Source organism: Lipotes vexillifer, unplaced genomic scaffold, assembly GCF_000442215.2.
Source record: "Lipotes vexillifer unplaced genomic scaffold, Lipotes_vexillifer_v1.1 scaffold2029, whole genome shotgun sequence".
Classification (NCBI taxonomy): domain Eukaryota; kingdom Metazoa; phylum Chordata; class Mammalia; order Artiodactyla; family Lipotidae; genus Lipotes; species Lipotes vexillifer.
Window position 1 is genome coordinate 163,357 of NW_006773424.1, and position 14,313 is coordinate 177,669.

General features: G+C 38.9%; 1 protein-coding gene across 1 annotated transcript in view; it reads right to left on the reverse strand.

Moving 5' to 3' along the window:
• Nucleotides 1–14,313, reverse strand: part of RFX7 (regulatory factor X7) — a 146,199-nt gene that overhangs the window by 1,543 nt on the left and 130,343 nt on the right. The window contains 5 exon segments of the mRNA XM_007448322.1: nucleotides 1–1,765; nucleotides 3,360–3,655; nucleotides 6,960–7,167; nucleotides 7,812–7,896; nucleotides 9,189–9,305. The exon segment at nucleotides 1–1,765 is cut by the window's left edge and continues 20 nt beyond it. Coding sequence (XP_007448384.1) covers nucleotides 1–1,765; nucleotides 3,360–3,655; nucleotides 6,960–7,167; nucleotides 7,812–7,896; nucleotides 9,189–9,305 — 2,471 coding nt within the window.

The following is a 14,313-nucleotide window of genomic DNA, read 5'->3' on the forward strand; positions in this document are numbered from 1 at the left end:
TCGGGGTGGGGGTCGGGGTGGGGGTGGGGATCGGAGTGCCATTGCTACGGATGGGGTGATAGAAGTGGGTGCTGGGGGCATGAGATGATGCTGGAGCGCCTGGAGTCACAGACTGACTCTGAAGGGTCATTCCCAAACAGTTACCGTAAGCATGGGAATTGTTCATTGACATCTGCTGCTCCATGAGTACCAGCTCCTCTACAATACTGTCCTGTGTAAGCTCCTCATCGAAAGGAAAGTAGCTTTCATTTGCCTGGGAAACAGAAGGCTCGAACTCCTTCAGTTCGGACTGTAGAGGTAACTGATCTGAAGACTGTGCTTGCATTTGACTCAAAGAAGATTCTTGTATCTGGCTGTGTAGTTGCTGGGAATACGTGTCCTGTGGCATTCCTTCTAATTCCCAAACAGACTTCTCTAAGTCATTGATATCAGAGTGCTCAGGAACTGTCATGACACTGATATCTTGCTGTTGTTCACAGCCCGCAGATAGAAACTCAGAATCCTTAGTGACCTGTTGCCATTCATTTGGATTAAAGCTGCCATGCGATTTTGAATCACTGTCCAAGAGAAAGACACTGCCTTCAAGCTTTACTTTTATATCTGGAGATGATGATGGTGTGGTTTGCTGTTCTGAAGCTAAATCACTGGTAACAAGAGCAGAGGAATTCACTTGCTGAGGTTGACTTGCCACTACGTGTGAGTTAACATTTGTTGATACCTTGCTAGGAATCTGAGAACCTGCTGCTGAACTTTCCATTTTCCCTGAATGTGGAACCTTTTGGTCCTTCTTAACACTGCCTGGTTTCTGACCTTCTGAGATAACTGCAGAAAGCTGTTCCACAATTGGTTTCTTTACAGGAGGCACCTGGGACTCTTGCAATGCAGAAGACAGCCGCTTTCTTGGACTTTTAGTGCATAATTTAGGGTCTTTATTTATTGAGTCACCATTAGATGGTGAGCTGGTGCTGGTGAAAGTTAAGTTCTGAGTGGCAACTGAGAGAGTGATAGTGCTTTGATTATTGCCTGTTGAAGTGCCTGGCAGAATTTCATTACAGCGATTTTTACATTTGGTCCTCTGGTCACAGACCTTAGTTGCTTTTATTTCATTAACACCTTCATTTGAAGGTTTTTGCACTACTCCCTCTGTATTACTTTTCTGCCCTGAGAGGGCACTAGGTGTTGTTTTGGGCACGTCAGCCCCATCAGAGTTCTCTTGGCACTGTACAGGATGCTCATCTGATGACATCTCAGGTTCCATTTTGACTTCCACAGCAGATGGTCCCCCGGTGCTGCTGGTCCTGGATCCAGGAGACTGAAGTGAAACAACAGAACCATTCTTGATCTGTGGAATGGTCCTTGATTCTTCCATTGTTCCTGCAGCACTGTTTACTGAGGCAGAATGTTTCAGAGGGGCACTACTGTTGCTGGGTGTGAGGGATATTGCTGTCATTTTCACCACATTTAGAGAACTCACGTGTGACGTGGGTACAACAGCGGTTTTGATGGGACTACTAGTAAAGAGGACAGTAGTTGGAGAGCGGATGGTGAGGGCACTGGTGTTGGCTGGTTTGGGTAAGATCTGAGGGTAGCGGTGCCGGGCAGAGCGATCCCCCCCAGGACTGGCTGGGACGTGCTGAGGAGTCTTTGGTGCCTGCTTCACAGACTGCATGTGCTGAGTGACCACCTGTACATTGAGGGGAAGAACTTTGCCGTCAGAAGAACTCATTGGACTTGGTGAAGTTACCAGTTGCCTGGTCCGTTGGACCTGTTAAAAAGGTGGAAAACAAAAATATCAGATGTAACAAGTCTAGAATATAAATAGCAATTCATATATTCATTAGTATTAAGGCATTTAAACATGTAATGCTAAAACGGGAAAAAAAAGACAGTTTGTATGTTAGACAAGTTTTTAGACCAGATTCGACAGGATCAGACAAGTAAATACTATAATAAATGTAACATAGTGTAATACAGTTACCAAATACAATGATATGTAAGAAAAGTATTAAGACTTCAATGAAAAACTTCACATTTGTGATGAATACTTGCTAAAACAATGAATTTGAAGGAGGTTATAGGGAGCAGAAATAAAATCTTGAAGAAACATGCAACTATAAAGGTATCTAACTGGAGTCTGTGGCAAGATGACTCACTCACAGGGGGAGACTGTCTTATAAATGGATCTACCTTGGGCATTACTAATAAACCACTGTGGATAAGGTCTCAGATAAAACTACTGCCTTCCCCAGTTTGCTCTACAATGAATAGTGCAAGAGTATGGTTCCCAGGTATTCCATGTTTCAATAACATGATGATGACGATGATAAGGATAATGATAAGAACAGGAAAAACTGCAAGATACTATATTTCCCTAATAACATCATAAATAACAACATAAAATACCATCTTGCTTTAGCATAATGCACTCTCATTTTATTTTTATTTATTTATTTTTAAACATTAAAAAAATTATTTATTAATTTATTTATTTTTGGCTGCTTTGGCTCTTTGTTGCTGCATGTGGGCTTTTCTCTAGTTGCGGCGAGCGGGGGCTACTCTTCGTTGTGGTGCACAGGCTTCTCATTGCAGTGGCTTCTCTTGTTGTTCAGCGTGGGCTCTAGGAGCACGGGCTTCAGTAGTTGTGGCATGCGCGCTCAACAGTTGTGGCTCAAGGGCTCTAGAGCGCAGGCTCAGTAGTTGTGGTGTACAGGCTTAGTTGCTCTGTGGCATGTGGGATCTTCCTGGACCAGGGCTTGAACCCGTGTCCCCTGCATTGGCAGGCGGATTCTTAACCATGGCACCACTAGGGAAGCCCATGCACTCTCATTTTAAAAGCCTCTTCATCATAAAATCAGTTGTGTGAGACAGGCAAGTAGACCATAACCTCTATTTGTTGATAAGGAAAGAGACTCAGAGTAGCTTAGAGACTTGACCAAGGTCTCACCATTGAGACAAGTCTATATTAATGTATTACCAACACATATTACAATTTTGCTCCATCTGAATGTTAAAAAGGAAAAAAATATAAACCAAAAAAGTCTGCAATTGTGTCACCTTTGCTTGGCTAGAGATGAAACAACTCTGAAAATGACTCATCTCTTACATAAAACTCTGATTGGTTATGTGCAAACTTGTATGTCTTGTAATTTCACTTCTGTTCCTTTTATAGCTCACGCTGTAATCAACAAAGTATATCCTGAATAAAAGACAACCCACTGAAGTGAAATCTGTGTGTGGTCACAAGATCAGTTTATAACTGAATCTACATCTATACTTGCCTCCCTCTTCTGTGCCACTTTTAACTAAACAACTGACTTCCCACAATCCCAGTAAGGCCGAATGCTATTTAATGATATTACCGGAATGGGACTAGGGACAGCTGCCACAACGATACCGATAGGCTGAGGAGAGAGGATTGCAGGATTTCCATTAGAAAGACTAGTCACTCCATTGGTTGTAGCGCCTTCTGATTTTTTTGCTGAGGATTCTCCTGGCAAAGGGGATTGTAGTTTCTGTTCTTGTTGTTTCTTTTGGATTTTCCGTTGCAATTGCTGTTTAGCGTCAATAGGAGATGGCAGAGTCTTCACTTGGGGCTGAAAGGAATTACTTTCAGCTGTAGGTATAAAAGCAGAAGGCTGGGTAATTCCTTTAATTCCTGAAAATAAACAGAAGGTAAAGCTAAAATACTCCTCTTTATAGAAAGCGGTTACAACTCAATTTCTAAGACTAGGTAGCCATTTACTGGACAAAGCAACCAAACCCAACAAATTTTAACTCACAATTTATTTATAAAGCATAAATATTACACTTACAGTTTATAAACATTTGTCAATATGGTTTTAACTGACACCTTAAAATACGGTTCAACTTGGGTGACAGCTGTAGTTATATCTGCAATAGTAGATGAAGATTTTGAAAAGAGTAGTAGCTATGTCACTAATGTGCAAAAGCTAAGATAAATGCCAAGAGAGCATGTTTTACATTTTATCAGTAGATGTCAGAAAAATTTTCCTTCCCCCTTCTCTAATTAAGAAATTCATGCATTTTCATGATTTTAATATTCAGTCCACAAGGGGCACTCAGTAAATATTTGCTGAAACCATCCATATATTAGAAAAAAATTGTACGGGGAAAACAAGTCTTTAATTCTACATGAATTTCACGAAAATAGGTAATACAATTTTAACCGCTTTAATTAATTAATTAATTAATTAATCATTCCAGTATGACCTAGGAGAAATTAAGCAGAGTTTCTTAATAAGACTGAGGTTAAGATATTCTAAAAAAGGGTCACTGAGAAAGCTTTTTAAAGTAGTAGTAAGTTCAACACTGAGAAAAAGGAATGATAAAATAAGCAAGGGATAAATTTTAAGAAAACTTGATTATGTAATACAACTAATTTTTCAAAAGCACATTTCACATTTAGGGAGTGGCATTAAGATCATTAGAAAGTGAGCAGGGGTCAGTAGAAACAGTGGAGAGAGGCAAAGGGAGGACACCCCTGTCCTGCTGGCACATCCTGACCTTCCCTTCCCCAGCCATTTCTGCTTTTCATCTTGTTAACAGCAACAGCTTCGCAAGTGGGAGACGGGAAGGAGAGAAAGGGACTGCAAACTCTAACCCACACACTCACTGCTCAACAATCCCACATGTTCTGACCGCCCTTTTATCACCTAAGTACTATTCTTTCTCCTCAAATCCAACTCGAATTGCACTGCTCCCATCCGGTCCGCAGCCTCGGCTCTGGCTGCTCAGCACCTGAACCCGACAGCCTGTGCCAACTGCTCAAGCTCGCTGTCTCATGCCTCCTGCTAGGGTTTCTGGACAGGCATGAGTTCCAAGCAGCTGCTTACAAAGGACATCTGTAATACAACCTGTTCTTAATATGGAGACAATATTTACAAAAAACCAAGTGCACCTTCAAAGGATGAAGATTCATCACTACCAAAGATATTTTTAAAAGTGGCAATGGGGCTTCCCTGGTGGTGCAGTGGTTAGGAATCTCCCTGCCAATGCAGGGGACACAGGTTCGAGCCCTGGTCCGGGAAGATCTCACATGCTGTGGAGCAGCTAAGCCGTGTGCCACAACTACTGAGCCTGAGCTCTAGAGCCTGCGAGCGGCAACTGCTGAGCCCAGGTACCACAACTACTGAAGCCTGTGCACCTAGAGCCCATGCTCCACAAGAGAAGCCACCACAATGAGGAGCCTGTGCACCACAACGAAGAGTAGCCCCCACTTGCTGCAACTAGAGAAAGCCTGCATGCAGCAGCAAAGACCCACTGCAGCCAAAAATAAATTAAAAAAAAAAAAAGTGGCAATGGCTGAGAACGAAATTTCAGAAGATTGTTAAAAAAAGTCAGCCTCCCAAGCTACTTTCAAAAAGTGAAAATGCCTACTTATATATGTGATTTTTAGTATTTTGGTTTACAAAATATACCCTTCTTCATACTTATGCCTTAAAAATCCATTCATTCAACATTTCTTTCAGTGAGAGTATGTGAATAATGTGGGAAATAAGAAGACAGAGATGTCTCTGTTTCTTTACCCCATGATACCTCCTAAGTCCTCAACTTGTGAAAGTACTCTTCTGGGTGTCAGTAGGGGTAGGAGAAAGAGAACACAGAAAGCTGAAGGGCCCATATCTTTTAGAACCTCATTTTGCCAGAAGCTAGGAAGACAGTCTGGTGTAAAGGAGTAACCTGGGTTTTGGAGAAGGACAAATCAGGATTCAAATTCTGGCTAATTCCACTACTTATCTGACTAGGGACAAATTACTTAACCTCCCTGAATCTGTTTCCCGATCTGTAAAATGGGAATAAATATCCCCTATCTTACAGGGGAGAATACATGAGGTAACAGATGTGAGCTATCTCGCTAGATAAGGCTGCCTAAGCGCTCTCCTACCCCTGTGTAACTACATAACTATACAGATTAGAGCCATCCATGTTATATCGAGACAGGAAAAATTATGATGAGGCTCTTGTAAAAGGCTATTTTGCTGATATTTATGGTCCTCAGTTGACAATAAAATGAGAGAACAGAACAATCTCTCTCACACACATACTGCAAATGCTTAAAGCTTCTGATAAATTTAAACAGAGAAAAAGGATTCCTTATTAAAATAATGAAGTTAAGATAGAAAAGTAAAGTTATTTAAGAGTATAATTATCATTATAGTTCTGGCTGTGATAAATCTACTGTTTCATATTAATAAATTTTTTATAGAAGTTATAATTTCCTAGAGTAATAACAAAATGTATTCACTCTTTTTTTTAGGTTTATAAAGTATGACTGAAATAAGACATTTAAAAAATTTCATTAAAAAAGATACTTTACACAGCTATTAATTTAGGAGGGAGTTATTATTCCAACGATACTGTCAGCCCTAATACTGTTAATTCTTAAGTTGCTATCTGAATAAAAATACTCATCTGAATGCATATTAAAAAAATCACTCTTGCTATTTCATAGTAATGCTTCACATGGCTTATTTTTTGTGAGACTAAGATACCTTTCACATTGTCCAAAGATCATTTCACTTATAAGTATTAGCTTTGGGGATAGGAGTCTTAGCAAGTAATTAAAAAACTTAATCTTACTTTTTACTTGTAATATTTAATTTATTAATTTAGAAATACTTAAAAGTACACATACACATATTCTTTAAACTTTAAAACAGCAATGGAAAAATTAATGAAATACCATCTAGGAAATCATAAAAGTTTCATACTTAAGCAGAGCAACATACAAAGCTATAACTTAAAGGTTATCATGAAAGAACTATTATTATTTTTGTTAGCTCAACAAGCCCATCTGAATTTAGTATTAAGGGAAGTAAGAGTGAACGCATACAAATACTAAAAAGACAAAGGAGGCTTTTAGCTAAGCTCTTCTTTTTACTACCAACTCTAAATACATTTAACACCCTGTCAGTTTTAGCTTGTTAATAATTTTGTACCTGGTGGTGCTGCGGCCATTACAGTTAGAGCTGCCATCGACTTGGTGCCTATATAGTGACTTTTTACAAGGAAGCGGGCTAATTCCAAGACCGTGTCAAATGGCTGGCTTAACACTTTCTGGGCCCATTCACACACAAGACGGCAAGCAGAAGTGATAACTTCCTCATCAATATTTTGAAGCTGCCCAGAAGGTTCAGCTCCTTCCAACTAAACAAAGGAAAAAGGAAAAAACTTTTAAAAGAAAGTTCAGAGAAATTAAATTGAAGCACACTTAAGATACACATTCTTAATCAGAAGATACAATATAAAACTATTGAGTCAAAGTAGTACTAAGTGACTGGTACTGGCAGGCATAAAAGTAGAGACCTGCAAATATGAGGTCTATGCCTATACCCACTGGTGCACAGCCACCAGCAGTGTTGTGAACATAACATTTAAACATATGTTGTTAAACATATATGGAGACTAACAGATCTTTTGAATTTTTTAAAAAGCCTTTTCTAACATCAAGAAAACAAACTATGCCATAGGCCGTATTTTCTCTTCTGAAAACATTCGTTCTACACGTTATTCTAAAACTTAAATTTTCCTCTTGACAATATATACCATAGATATATCTACAAATCAGGAACTTTAGATCCATCTTTTTTCTCCTTAATTTCACGAACCACGGTGATATAAGTCATATATGCTAACAGTTACCAGCCACTGTTGAATTTTTTGGCTCATTTATTTAGTAAAAGACAGTTCCTGGTCCCTGGTTTTATCCAAATGAGACCATGCAGAATCGTTTCAATGTTGATAATAAGGTACAATTCTACTTATCAAAAAGAAAAGGCAAAAATTCTTACCCCATCCCCAGTTTTGTGAAAATCAAGATTGGGTAGTGTTGGCATATGAACAAAAGCTTTTTTTCTTAGTCCACTGTAGCAATACGTAATAAATGGTTAAGGTCTAAAGTACTCGAAATTAAATGAACTGTTTATATAGTTAGCACTTGAAAAGTAACCATATATGAAATTAGAATAAAATCAGCCTGAGATACCATCGACTTTCTGAGTGCTTCAGTAAAAGAAAACTTAATATTAGAAGCTCAGGACACCTTTACTCTTTTGAAACTGAAACAGTCCTTGTAGAATGTTACTGGCTCAGATGGAACAAAATGATTTTCATCTGTTATAAATTTTATGAATAAATGTTCCTAATAAGCTGTGCCAGCCACCAGTAACAAACAGGTCAGAAGGAAAGGAATATCCAGATGGAAACCTGGCAGAGAGAAGGGAAACTTTAGCCCAGGGCACTGGGACAAAAACAACTCTTATGAGTGTCACAAGAGCTTTAACCTTTTCACTTCTCTTTTTCCACTGAAACGTACAGGATTATCACCTGTAACATGCCAAAGACACACGAAGACATTTTTGTTTGTACTCAGGAAACAAGGCTCGGCCGTGCAACAACTGGTTAAAGAACACCTGGAGCCGTTTTAGAAAAGCCGCCTCTCCCCTTCCCCTCTTCATCTCCCCCACATCAGAATTTTTGTTTTGAAAAAGGCCAAAAGCTAAGCAGAGAGAAATGATGCATTTCTAATATGATACAGAGACCCTCCATGTTACAATCGTCTTCCAAGGGTAGGAAGAACTTTAGTAAACTCTTAATTTTAATTTCCTTACTTCTGTTTGCTCCTAAGTATTTCTCTATCACGAGAGGGGCCTTTGCTGTGCCCTGGCTTTAATTTTAACACAGCCTTTAAAGGGTTGGATGAAAATACAAAGAGAACACTAATCCTACAGCACAAGTTCCACAAAAAAATGTTTGAATGTTGTATATATTGCCAAAGAGATCCCTATGTTTCTAAATTAGAGGAAGGAAAGATGATAAACTAACGTCTTTCTCCACTTTCACTGATATAATTTACAACTGCTGTACTGTGGCATGCCTTAGTAATTCTATTAAGGAAAAGAAGATCAGACCATTAAGAACACATTATAGTGACAGAGTAAGGCGAAATCTATCACAATCCTAATAACCGCTATTTGTTATTTCTCTTGCAGTGTGATAAACGGCTGGGAAAATACAATTGACAATTATTCTAAGTACTTTTGAGTCGTTTATATTTGTTGATTTAAATTTATTTCTAAATATAGTTGCTAGTTGAACTACAGCAGCAGATGTTCTGTAATAAGGGAGAACTTAAAGAGATTACTAAAAACCATTCTGGTAAAGGATATTTAGATTTGCCTCTCGTGCCCAGACGACGTGCCTTCATGTTTGGAAAGACATTTTTCATGATCTTTCCAAAGTCAGCAGCACTTAATGGATGGTAACCAAGATTGTCACAATAGCTCCTGCAAAAGAAGGAGGGATCAATTCAGAGAGAGCAACAGAACTCAGAATCATATTAGCACAGCGTTATTTCAGTCCAATTTGACCCCTATGACAAAGTGAAAAAACACATCTTCAAGTCATTCACCACAAATTTCATTGATACATGTTCATCCTTCTTTAAAGACTAACTCAGGCTTACTTAGCTTGTTTCATCCTCAGTGTACACAGTACTACTGCTTTTAATAGCAAAAACTTGCAGTAAGGCATTGGCAGTACAAAGTTTTCCAGCTACAATCCAAACGTGCATTCTGAAATGAGAATATCCAGGCTTGACCAGTAGGGCTATACGTTTCCACATATATATCAAGCTCACATACTGAAATAATTTCCAATGTAAACATTATGCGTGTCAGACATTAGAGACAAAACTACTACATGGTTTGGAATAGAAACACGATGTATTAAAGGGACCTTAGGGATCATCTATACCAACATTCTCATTTTACCAATAAGGGAAAAAAATGAAGGCACAGCGTTCTCACCCCCCATCCCCCATTATTGCGAGGAGAAAGTACCTTGTAAGGCAGTAACTTCAAGTGGGACCAGGGAAACAAGCCAAGTCTTACCTACTACTAGATCAGGTGTTCTGTTTTTTCTCTACAGCTGCCAGTCATGGGTAAAAGGCCAATTCCTTCTCTACCAGCTCAGCAGCAGGAAAATGCCATGTCCTGTTCTGGCTACCAAGGCCTCCCTCATAACTGTTGGCCTTTGGGAGAACCGCTACCAAAGAGCAAGTCAGAGGAATTCCAAAATAACTCAATCATCCCCCATTTCAGCATCAACTAGAGCAGCTTCTTGATGAAGAAGTCATGCAGTAGAGAGCCAAGGAGAGAGGTTTAGGATGAAGAAGGAAAACCACTGGAATGGGCAGCATATAACGGGAACTGGGACTTGAGTTCTTGTAGATGGCTGAATATCCCGGCAACATTCTTGAAGTGACCTGAATTCCAGAAGTCCAATTGGTAGAGACTCAGGAGAAGGTTGGGACCCCTAGGAGCCTTAATAGAGAGAACAGGGTAGGTCTGAAGACTGGTGTTTTTCTTGACTGTGCCCTCCCTATCCCAGCACCAAATACCACACACTTATGTTGGGGGTGGGGCTGAGGGGAAGCAGAAGAGTTGCCTGGCAAGTGCATTCTCAACAATGCTGCAGAGTAGGGAGAAGGGAAAGGAGCTAATATGTATCGAAAACTCCCTCTATAAGGAATATTAGATACATCATATGTAAGTTGAGACTAATACTCCAAGTGGTCCAGGGGCCAAGGTTTAAAGCACAAAGTGAAGGAGTGAATATTTTGGGGGGCTGACAATTTAAATGAATTGCATCAAATCATAACCATTTCAGTTGCAAGTTAAATTGGTCATCTTTATGGTTTAAACCAGTGCACAAAGAAAATGTGAATGATTTCTTTTACACCTTAGGGACTTGATACTTGTTTCCTCTACCTGGAATATTTTCTTACCCTTCAAGCCCCTGCTTGTTATGATTTTGAAAGGGTCTCTACTGACTACCCTATCTAAAGCAGTGCTCTCCTGCCATACCCTCACCATATTCCTTGAGTGTGTACTTTGTTTCTTTTCTTCGCCTGACTTAAAAATTATGGAACAGCCAATTTATTTGTTATGTATCCTCCATTAGACTGTAAGTTCAACCAGGACAGTGACCATATCTATCTGGTTCATCACTGTATTCTTAGCACTAGGAACAAGACTGAAGAGTCATATTATGCCCACGTGTCACATTAAACCTTAATATGACATACAACTTAAAATGACTTTAAATATGACTTAATAAATATGTCACATTAAAAATTACAAGAGGGCTTCCCTGGTGGCGCAGTGCTTGAGAGTCCGCCTGCCGATGCAGGAGACGCGGGTTCGTGCCCCGTTTCGGGAAGATCCCACATGCCGCGGAGCGGCTGGGCCCGTGAGCCATGGCCATTGAGCCTGCGCGTCCGGAGCCTGTGCTCCGCAAATGGGAGAGGCCACAACAGTGAGAGGCCCGCATAACGCAAGGAAAAAAAAAAAAAAAAATTACAAGAAACCTTAAAGAAACACATAAAACAAACAAAGCAAAAAAGAAAACAGTGCCCACTGGCTCCTATGACAGCACTGGCAGATGGGCGTAAAAAAACTGAAACCAAATACAGAGAATCAAAGCAATGAGTCTAATGAGAGATATAATATCCATTCTCTTCTCCTTTTGTGATTTAGGTTTTGATATTTTTTTCATTATATTAGTATACCAAAGTTCTTTATTTTGGCAGAAGGGGTAGGTGGAAGGTTGACAAAATTAAGTATCAGGATGACGAATGCAAAATTTGCTTGTCAAACTGAACTAATCCTGAGTGTGATTTCAGAATGTGACCATCTAGTTTCATCTGGTTTTGATTCTTATTTATTCCACTAAAAGCAGGGAATTCACTATTTGGAAGAATAACAATGAACTTACCTTTAAAATACTCTTTAGTGGATAAATATATAAAGTATCGGTTGGCCAAAAGGTTCGTTTGGTTTTTTCTGTAAGATGGCTCTAGTAGCACTTATTGTCTTTAACTTCATTCAAAACAATTTTGTTAGATTGTATGTGATAGCTGTCATATCAGCGTGCATTTAAAAAAAGACATCAAAACTGGTGAATTTTTGTGTAGTCATTTTAATATTGAAGATGGGAGAAAAAAAGCAACATTATTTCAAGAAAGGTAAAAACGCAACCGAAATGCAAAAAAATATTTGTGCAGCACATGGAGAAGGTGCTGTGACTGACTGAACGTGTCAAAAGTGGTTTGCGAAGTTCTGTGCTGGAGATTTCTCGTTGGACGATGTTCCACGGTTGGGTAGACGAGTTGAAGTTGATAGTGATCAAATCGAGATATTAACTGAGAACAATCAACGTTATCCCACGTGGGAGATAGCTGACATACTCAAAATATCCAAATCAAACGTTGAAAATCATTTGCACCAGCTTGGTTGTGTTCATCGCTTTGATGTTTGGGTTCCACATAAGTTAAGCGAAAAAAACCTTCTTGACCGTATTTCCACATGCGATCCTCTACTAAAACATAACGAAAACGTTCTGTTTTTAAAACAAACTGTGACGGGCGATGAAAAGTGGATACCGTACAATAATGTGAAACAGAACAGATCACGGGGCAAGTGAAATGAACCACCACCAACCACACCAAAGGCTGGTCTTCACCCAAAGAAGGCGATGTTGTGTATATGATGGGATTGGAAGGGAGTCCTCTATTATGAACTCCTTCCGGAAAACCAAAGATTAAGTCAAACAAGCTCCCAATTAGACCAACTGAAAGCAGCACTCCACGAAAAGCATCCAGAACCAGTCAACAGAAAACTCATAATCTTCCATCAGGATAACGCAAGACCACATGTTTCTCTGATGACCAGGCAAAAACTATTACAGCTTGGCTGGGAAGTTCTGATTCATCCACCATATTCAACAGACATTGCACCTTCGGATTTCCATTTATTTTGGTCTTTACAAAATCCTCTTAATGGAAAAAATTTCAGTTCCCTGGAAGACTGTAAAAGGCACCTGGAACAGTTCTTTGCTCAAAAAGATAAAGTTTTGGGAAGATGGAATTATGAAGTTGCCTGAAAAATGGCAGAAGGTAGTGGAAAAAAACAGTGAATACGTTGTTCCATAAAGTTCTTGGTGAAAATGAAAAATGTCTTTTATTTTTACTTAAAACCGAAGGCACTTTTTGGCCAACCCAATACTTTGGAGACATAATAAACAACTCAAATTATACCTCCTGAATCAAATAGTAGGCAATGTTAAGAATAAAACTGCTTATGGTTCAAGACTCTATACTTTGACACCTTACAGGTCAAAAAGAAAATAAAGAGCGCCTCAATTTGAAAGTAACAATAACAATACCCAGACAGGTCATCAATTTCTTTAATTTTGTGAAATTAATGAACTGGAAATGAGTTCAGAAGGTTGTATAGTTCAACTTCCTGCCAGCTGTGGAAATGGCTACCCTCCTGAATGATGGGTTACCTCTGAACACTTCTCCTGATAGGAAGGGCTCTATATTGTGACGTGGCCTATCCAGTTTTCAGTGGTTCTAATTTTCAAAGAAAAATAACTTCATTATTACAGGCTCTTCCCCATTGAGAAGTTCTAGACATTCAGTGACACTATTTAATATAATTATTTATAGGCTATCTATTCATAATTTTGAAACCAGGGCTATATAAGATGCCATAGGTCATTCCAGGCTATGTGGAGATCTTGGATAGTTTACACCTTGTTTTCCTGCTTCATAACTAAACTGCAGGTTGATCAAGCAAGATATGGTGTCAGTTAACACCTAACTCAGCGTCAGATTATATTTATGCAAGACTCAAAAAACGGGAAGGTACAGAGAATGTTCTGTTCACAGGATAACTAACACTCTAATGCCATTCTTAAAATGAGATTTTTCTTTTGGTCTTACTCTTTTTTTAAAAGTATGCTTTAAAGACTTTGAAATTAAGCTTAATATTTAATGTGGCCATGAACATGTCACTCAAAATCCTCAGTAGCAAGTCAGTCTTCAATGTTTATTCATACCATTTACAAATAAACTATTAAGTTAAAGGTAAACATTGTTTAAAGGTACAAAAATACAAATAAAAATCATAAAAAACTTGCGGCAAAATATAGTCATAGGATACATAACAATACCTGGAGATTTTTGGACTGCTTTGTATGTGTTACATCATTTAATCCCCCCAACAACCTTGAGGCAGGTTTTTTTTTTTTTCCTGCGAAGCTGTTTTTATAGTTTTGAGACATTAAATTTCAAAACCCATTATAAATAAGCCCCTAATTTCTTACAGATGTTAAAAAAATGGCCTCAACATTATTTATATGAAAACATTCACACATACTTTAATAGACATAAAGTATATGTGTTACCTACACTGCCTAAATGCCAGTTAATGAGGAGGGTGACAGTAG